This window comes from Grammomys surdaster, unplaced genomic scaffold, assembly GCF_004785775.1.
Source record: "Grammomys surdaster isolate TR1022 unplaced genomic scaffold, NIH_TR_1.0 125833, whole genome shotgun sequence".
NCBI lineage: Eukaryota > Metazoa > Chordata > Mammalia > Rodentia > Muridae > Grammomys > Grammomys surdaster.
In genome coordinates this window covers 1587641-1597213 of record NW_021620661.1, presented here as the reverse complement: position 1 = coordinate 1597213, position 9573 = coordinate 1587641, and the positions used below count along the sequence as shown (strand labels likewise).

Here is a 9573-nt window from a genome sequence, read left to right as displayed (position 1 = left end):
GCATGACAAGGACTCCAGAATAAGGCATGACAAGGACTCCAGAATAATACATACTCATTGCTTCCTTTATAGTGTATAACTAGCAGTACTATCATTTATTTAACATAATTAATGCATCAATACTGATACATTTTAATCAGCTAATGGCTGCATTTCATTCCATTTTCCTTAGCATTTATCCAATGTCTTTCTTTTCTTCTTCCGAGTTCCTTCTAAAAATGTACAGCATTAATTGCTTATCAGGAGGTCTCTTCAGCCTTCTCTAGACAGCACGAGTAAGAGAATTTCACTGATCGTGGATGACCTTGACAGAGTATCAGAGTGCTGGCTCTTATATTGTGTAGCTTGTCTCTCAGGTGAAGTTTGGCTGATGCTTTTCTCACTATCTGAGACATGAGTTTGTCCATGAGGGATACGGGAGGTGTGGGTACCATGCTTCGTCATTACAGCTCTTCATGCTAGCAAGTCACTTGCCACTGCTGAACACCTGCTGAAGATCGTTTGACAGATGGCTCCTGTGTTTGGTTTTCTATGAGAAAGCATAACAAAGTTTCGTACGTAAACTTTGTAGTTTATAAACCAAATGACGTATTTATCACCGGCTTTTAGGCTTGTATCTATCTACTCATTTCTCGCTGTGTCTTTACCTTGGTGAAAGGGAGAAAGCTTTCTTGGGTTTTTGCGTTTGGGTTTTCAGTTCTGTTTTTGTTTCGATTTGTTTTAAGATCAGTTCCATTCAGGAACTATCTTCCCCTACCTCTTGCCAGGTTCTCATCTTTAAGACCATCAAAGAAGAGGTTAGCATTTCAATATGAGAATTTAGGGACAGCGGGTGCTAAGGTTCAGAATGGATTTCTCCAGAAGTTCACTTCCACTGCCTTTCTCCACTGCACGATTCAGACATTGCTGTGGGGCTCACACATAGAGGTGGACTTTATCATCTCTCCTCCTGGACTGGAAACTTCACTTGATTATACTCTATGAATTTATTATCATAAATCATCTTTATTGTGTCATGTTAATACAATTCCTGCCTCAGGGGCTAGAGATACGACTCAGTGGTTAATAGAACTCTCTGACTGGTCTTTCAGAGGACCTGGTTTAAATTCCCAGCTCCCACTTGTCTTATCACAACTATAACTCCAAAATCTAACATCCTGACACAGACATACATACAAGCAAAACACCAATGCACATTAAAATTAAAATCTTGCCTCAAAGCTGATTGGGGTCATAATAGCTGGACAATGATTTTATAATTATCTCTTAGTAAGTATTTAATGTAAGTATGTAATTATCACCACACATATATATACACACACACATGCACATGCGTGTGCACACACACACATATATTTGTAGTGAATATAATAAACAAGGTTTCTTAACTAAATAACTGAACTAGAAGTATGTATTTGGTGCACTTATTTTAAATTAAACTTAGCACTATATTCCCAAAGTTGTATCATATGAGGTAGAGAAAGGATGGGATTTTGAAGCTGTATTTTAACAAGAAAAAGAAACTTTATTACTAAATATAGAGATTGATAAGTAACTTACAAGTAGTATTTTTTCATATATTTCATAAATGTGATAAATATACAACTTACTACATCCCCAATACTCCATATTTTCCTAACATCATAAGAAGAGAGATTTTATGTCCACAGTAGTAGCACTGGGTTTTACTGTGAGAATTTAAACGTGTACTTAAGCATGTCTTATGTAGATTGTAATTCTGAAGGTGGTTATCTTCTCACATGAATCACATTCTTTAACACAGTCATTCATTTCATCCACACATTGTTCTCTTGGCTATTAAGAGTAAGAAAAGCTGACTGATAGCAGATTCAATGTAAGAATACTCTATGTACTAGACTGCATATATTTATAAGTGTATTTTACAGTGCAATCTGACTTTGAATTGGCAACCTTCCAACCATAGAAAGTTGAATGATCTCCAAGTACCCAGCTCTCTTTTATGGCGTGGGAAATGTGTTTCCAGGAAGTTTCATGTACTGCGCTATGGCAATGTATTCTGCTTATTTTAGAACATCGGTTTTGCAAGGAAGAAATGGATTAAGTTATTAACGCACTTACAGTGTCATCAGATGTAGAAAATTAGATAAGAATTGGTTTGAAATATCATCCTAAAGTCATAATGCCAAGTTTGGTGACTTTATTTGGTTTATTTTAACCTTTCAGTCATGGAGGATATTTGCTTCAATAATTCAATGTTGTAGCCTTCCCTATTTGAGACAATGATGGGCTTACCTCATCACTATCTTTCTATGAGAAATTTGGTTCTAAAGAATGTTATCAATAGGCATAGAACTACACATACAATGTGCAATGTTCAGCTGTCTAGGAATATATGTATTAGTGTGTGTTCAACCTATAGGCCCCACTAACCCTTCTTTTTTTTTAAATAAATTGACTTGACGAACTGTTGAACCATCTTTGTTAAGGTTTTTTGTTTGTTTGCTTGTTTTTCTTTCTTTTTTTTTTAATGAGGGCAGTGATTCCACCTCAGATGTTTTCTGGTGTATCATATATTTGGGTAAAAAAAAAAATCAGGAGAAAGCTATCGGAGCATATATCCAAACATAGCATGTGCACCCAGAGTCACTTCAGCAGGTGTAATTATTTAACATAAATGTGCTTGCTTCTAATTAGAAAAAAATGCAAGTGTTTAAAATGTATCTCAAGAATGAAAATGATCCCAAGCAACTTTCTAACATGTCATTGGAAAAGTAGTTCCTATATTTGAATTTAGATATATTGGGAACAATAACAAAATGGAACCAATATAAAAACTGGAATTTGGAAAATTGTTTAGAAAAAAATAAAAGGTACTTTTTTCCACATTGTGGTCTTTTAAACAAATATTTATTTTCTTATTTAGTGTGAGTGTGTGTATGTCTGTGTGTGTGTGTGTGTGTGTGTAAGAAGGAGAAAGGGAGGGAGGGAGGGAGGGAGGGAGAGAGGGAGGGAGGGAGAGAGGGAGGGAGGGAGAGAGGGAGGGAGGGAGGGAGGGAGGGAGAGAGGGAGAGAGGGAGAGAGGGAGAGAAGGATAGAGGGAGAGAGATCACAACCAATGATTGCGGAAGTCAGTGGATCACTCGTGGGAGTTGGTTCTCTCCTACCCCATGCATTCCAGGGTTGAATGCAGGTTATCTGTCTTGGAAACAAGCATCTTTGCTTATTGTGTCATTCCATTGGTTTTATTGAGAGTTTCAGAAATATTTTCAGAAGTATTTATGTCATAGTGTTTCTAAATCATGTCATGATGTTTATCAATTTAAATAGAATATTTATTTATAGCATCTGTGCTTTCATTTTTTGCTTCATTAAAGAAAATTGTATTTTATTAATCCATGTTAAACATTGGTTTTTTTTTAAATAAGTGTAGAAATAGCTGAGTCTTTGAAATAGCTTCAAGCACAGTGCAAAAGATATGCTTTCATTCCATCTTTTTCTTCTGTATTCACTCTGTTTCTTTTGATAGGTGGCATGCATGCAGTGGTTTCATGGAGACCATACAATGCTTGAGATGATTGAGAAAAAGCGTTGCTTGTGCAAAGAAATAAAGGCTAGACAGAAAACGGAAAAGGGCCTTTGCAAACAGGATAGCATGCCAATCCTACCCAGCTGGAAGAAGAACGCAGGAGCAAAGAAGTACAGTCCTCCACCATATTCTAAACAGCAAACGGTATTCTGGGATACTGCCATCTGAGTGTGTACTGGCATGAGCTCCATGTTGCTTAATTCAAGGGAGGTCGACTTGGTCTTGTGATAATTAATTGTTCCGTATATTCTTTGTTGATGTAGAATACCACAGGAGGCTGTGAGTATTGTGGCATACCAGATAAAATGTGTTTGTCCTTGCAGTTAAGGCACAGTTACTTATCCTGGATTATTTTGAATCCAGAATATATTAAATTGTAAATATTTTGCTAGTTTATGAGTGACACCCAAAATAATAATAATCATTACACATATTTAAGTTGCAGAAATATCAGAAAAATTTACTAGATGATGTAATTTGGTATGAACTGGTTTGTTATCTCTTTTATATGTAACCCCTGGATGCCTTTTCTTATTAATTTTTGCATTTAAAATGTCTTTGTCCTCCTTTCCACACTTGGCTTCTATAGAAGAGCTCACAGGTATAAGTCCTATTTAAACACATAATATGTGATCTGGTGCTAGCAATACAGAAGTTGAATATCCTGTTTGTAAAGATTATCTGCTGCTTTCTAAGTTTGTAAGCAATTGATTGGAAGTGAATGAACGTAAGACACCAGTCTGAATGCCCATGTTACATGGACAGCCTTTTCTACAGTGACTTCATAAAGATTTTCTTCATATCCTTGCGTCTGCACTTAATATTAGCAAGTCAGACTATGGAGAAAGGTAGTAGGATATATTGGGACATTGCAGCAGCAAACTTTCCTTCATAAATGAGGTTTAGGGATGTGTATCCTTGCAGCATTGATCTGATTGGAGGAGACCAGGGTTCACTGTGACATTGGAAGTAACAAAGATTCAAACCGGTAAGAGCACAGCTGTTTTCAAGAAAGGGGAAGCAAAGGCATTGTAAACATAATATTTTTAAGTAATATTTTACAGGCACGGTTTTCCACAAAAAATAAAGAAATAAACATTCATATTACCAGTTTGAATATTAAGTATACTCCATGACAACCTGCCTCAAAATTGAAGTCCATTCATGGAAAAGTATTTCTTGCCAATCTTTTAAAGCTAATTATTAAATTTTTGGGTCATAATCTTTTGTGCATAACTATTGTACCCGTTCTTACTGATTATGACACCATGACCAAAGAATTATGACCACTTCATTATTTTATTTTGTTTTAAGGAAGATATAGGAAATGCAGGTGATAAAGGATAGGGTGGACTCAACTTTATGTGGTGGTAAAATTTAAGTTGAGAAATTTAATTTTAAAAAAATGGTATATATCTTTTAAAAGTAACTTGTTAGTTGAAAATAAATATTGCCACGGATAAATAAAAAATGAAACTATCACATATATTTTGTATATTTAAATTACTATTTATGCTTCCTAAAATGGACAGTATGTGGTTCTTCAGTAACAATCAATTTAGTATTATATTTCTGAGAGGAAAAAAATGTGTGTTTGATGTTATTATCATAGCAGTTTTTCTCATAAGGGTATTGACAGCAATAGCTCCAATGCTGCTCAATAAAACCAAATATGACAGAAGTTAAGGAATTTTTGTAATCTATATTGATAAAAAAAATCTAGTAATTCTTTATCAGTAATAGTTCCTTGAAGAGAGTTTGAAATGTTATAACATAATTTTTTAAAGTTTTATAATTAATGTATATTTTGATGTCCAATTATAATGCTGAAAGAATAAGGGAAATAGTAAGTGGGAGCATGTGTTGTGAGTGTGTGCGTGTGTGTGTGTGTGTGTATGTGTGTGTGAACAATCAGTGGGAGAACTGTATATATAAAATGCTTAAAGAAGTTGTAAGTTCTGCTTGTACAAGTAAGATGGCGACCAAGGTGAAATAACAAATATCGCAAACCACGGAGATCTTAAGCAATTTAAATGGATACCTTCGCTAGGTTTTACCAGCTATGTAGATTTATAATTCAAGTCCAACAGTCGATAGGGCACAGCTCTAAGAGTGATGGAAACATTTTCAGATAAAAGCATAATTGAAATCAAATGTGTTTATGGCTCAAGTTGCTATTTTGACTTGAGCTGTTTATGACATCATAGATTTAAGCCAATCAAACACAAAGCACCATCCAATCTGTCAGCATTTCTATGATCTTAGTGCACGTGGGTTCTGGGTATTGCAGTAAATATGACCCCTCTCTTGACATTTAAAAGTAGGCAATGTATTTCTAAGTGTGTCTTTCAAATGCTGATCTTACACATATCACTCTGAATTAGGCAGAAAATAATTGTTAATGTTGGTCACTTGTTCAGAAGGAAACAGGTACTAAAATGATTTGTGTTGGACTCAGCCATTCACATGTGTTCTGTCACGCTCATGCCATGCCCACATGTCATACTCCTTCAAATGTGTTATTTTTTTTTAAAAAAGGAGTTAGCTTTTTTTTGACAATTTGAACGTAGGCAACCATTTCTATTTATTTCTCCAAGTCTCTCTCTACATGAGCAAGAGTTGGAATATCTGGAAAAATGGTTTCACTTGGATTTGACTACAGATCTGTTACTCTGTGCCTATATAATATTTAATTGTCCCCTGTGACAATTAGCTATTCTATAGTCAGCTTCTTCTTTGTATCAAGTTTCTCTTTGTTGTGAAAAAAGAGTGATTAGTACATAGGAAAAAAAATCATGCTGACTCTCTGGTGGAAATAAATTACGGCACTTCACCGTATGAATCTGGCCGGAAGATAACCTGCAGCCAGCACATGATGACATGATAATGCTCATATTTCTAGCAGTGCCAAAGAACACATCATATAAAAGCATGGTTATCAGGCCAAGAGAACTCATACTTATGACAAATAGTCTTTTCGCAGCAAATGTTGTAGAAACAGATTTTTATTGGCTGTCAGTAAGACGCTTTTATGTGTGAAATACTTCCTAGTAGAGAAGACACAAATTTCTGTAGAAATGATGGAAGGAAAGAGTAAAATACTGTGTTTTCCTCATCACAGATGCCAGCGCTACATGAGAAATTACACTTTACAGAGACACTGCCAATATCTCCCTCTGTATGCTATTGAAGCAAAAGTTTGAGGTAAAAAGTGATTTTTGCATATAAGAATGAATTTTCAGCCATATAATAATCGAGAAAGGAAAGCAAACATCAAGAGCTAAACAACATATTAATTTATAAAGCATGTACCTTTGAACACAAAATAATGGTTTGGACATAAGATCACTTTTCAAAATAGTGACAGTTTTGAACTGCTGACAAGTGACAAGATTTTGTTAGAATGCTTCTAGAAAATCGAGATATTGACATAGGTGTGTTCTTGTCTACACCCAGAATTTGGTTTGAGTCTTTTGAACAACTTAAGTAGAAAGTCAACACACCTGAACAGCCCCAGCTAGTTACTGTTCTAATAAAGTCATCAGAATAACACAACTACAGATACAATCTTTGTATTACTTACATGTTAAGCTCAGTCAGATTCCCAATGTAGGGCTTGGAAATTAACCATGCTTCCACCTGACATTAAAACAAATATTCCTGCAATTTATGGAGTAAGAAATTTGAGGCAAGCTATAAGTCTCACGTAAAAAGGGACTGTAGATAGGATTGACTATCCTCTCCCCATGGACTATATCCTAAATTCTAATGGAAGTTAAAGAGAATTGCCACATACATTGTATAGGAATACTTGAAACACTTTGCAGATTTGGAATAATAAATAACCAATTGTAGAATGTTGATAATTTGATAGCAATCCGTTGTTTTCTTGTTTAGAAATTCATTGTATCATTTAATTATACAGTTTCAGGAATACTTAGAGTTTAATGTTGAAATAGATATGGTCAAGTATGCAATCATTAATATTTTCAAAGTGAAAAACCAGTTGTTTCCAATAGCATACACAATTCCACATGTTTGGCAGTTTTTAAGTGCTTATATGCAGTGTTCTTGTTGTTTTCTGGTCAAGTGTACAGTCAAAATAAAAGATGAAAATATACTAAATTTATGTCTGAGTATAGCATACGTGTATATGTAAGCCTCTAAGTATACGTTACAATATGTACTGCTATCTGTATAGATCAGTAAATGATGACACTGTTTTATCATGTTAAATGTAAACATTGTAGTTTGGATGGCTAAAAGCCCTCTCATATTTGGGTCAATTTTATTGACGCAAAATGTGTATAATCTGGGAAAATGTCTGGCTACACTTTATTTAATTATTGTGAAACTTCAGATTTAAGGAGAAACGTTTGAAAAATATTGTTGACTTTATCACAAATAAAAATCTATGAATAATCCTTCAAAATATTCATTTGTTCCCAAATATAACTGGGCTTGCCCACCCTAAATGCATTTATATTTAAACATGTACACACTCAGATACAGAATACATACTGTATATAATATATATGACAATGTTTAGTATGCACTTATTTTGTTTGGACTTACCATTTATAGTGTAGCAATTTGTGTAAAGTGCACTGTGATTATAAAAAGAATCAAAGCACAGTACAGTCACACTTTTGTTATCTTGCACTAAAAGCGTGTTTACGTATTTAGCAATTGTATGTTTACTTTCTTGACTTTTCAGATATTTGAAACAAATAGCTATGAAAAAATTATATAAACTAATCTGTTTTTTTTTTTAGTGGATAATGACACTACATTTTTAAAAGACAGGGTTTTTAAAGAAAACCATTAATCATCCATTCCAACACTAACATGTTTACCATATCTAAAGATCTGAATGTCATGTTGCATTTTTCATAACTCATTAGCAATGTCAGGTATGTGCCTGAATATTTGTGCAAGTAAGCATTAGATAACAGATTTCTCTATTCATGTATTCCTAGGCATTTCTATATACATAATAATATAAACACTGATGTTTTAATGTCTCTTAATTTTTGTACTTGATTTTTTTAGGTAATATGTAATTATATATGTACTTTGATACTACTGACGTAACCAGATGTTGTTTGAAAACAAACTGATTTCTCTCTAGTGCATTGACAATATTTTATGATATTTTGTGCTCATTTATTTGTGCTCCCGTGTAATTATAATAAAAGCAATAGTTTAAATTAAATGGCTGTCATTTCTCGCAATTATTCACTAAGAAGCAAGATTAAAAGGCCAATAGAGTTGAATATAAGTTAAGTGTATTCTATACATGTATTAGAATTTCATTGTCATTTAATAACTTATATAATAAACATTCATTTTCAAAAGATTTAAAGAAAAGCACACCTTATTTCAAGTTTTTAATTTGTTTGTGAGATCATATGAAACACTGAAGCCTGCTACTGGTAAGTATTAGTGGCCTTAACTTTTTAGCTACATGACACCTGCTGTCCTTAATAATGATTCAGATTCTGTCCCAAGACAATAGAGGCATTTCAACACTTCATTTTATATCATCACCACCTAAAATCAGTCCAATTTAATGCCAGAACATTAAAGAATAAAATCCAACAACCCTTAGCCATACTTTAAGATAAGATACTGAGCGGGATGGTATTGAGTCATGTTTTCTACTGATCATCTTTCTAGAAATAACCTGAAGGGAATAATGAGTCAGTGCTTACTGTTATCAGCATGTCAGTAAATGATATATTTCTCAGTATCTGGAACATGATTTGGGGCTCAATGATTAGATAGATAGATAGATAGATAGATAGATAGATAGATAGATAGATTAGTATGTATTATCCTTTAATGGTCATACAATTAATGTAAATTTCCATGTTCTTTTTTTCAAGATTTATTCATTTTATATGTTTAGAAATTTTCCCTGAATGTATGTATGTGAAACACTTGATTGTCTATTGCCTTTGGGGTGAAAAGTATATATTGGATGCCCTGGAATTGGAGTTACA

The 9573-nt window shown here is 33.9% G+C and overlaps 1 protein-coding gene across 1 annotated transcript in view; it reads left to right on the top strand.

The window, feature by feature from the left end:
* The window catches only part of Nyap2 (neuronal tyrosine-phosphorylated phosphoinositide-3-kinase adaptor 2), a 245039-nt gene extending 236259 nt beyond the window's left edge, over nucleotides 1-8780 (top strand). The window contains exon 7 of the mRNA XM_028789454.1: nucleotides 3509-8780. Coding sequence (XP_028645287.1) covers nucleotides 3509-3736 — 228 coding nt within the window. The 3' untranslated portion in view covers nucleotides 3737-8780. The remainder of the gene's footprint in view (nucleotides 1-3508) is intronic.
* Nucleotides 8781-9573: the final 793 nt, after the last annotated feature.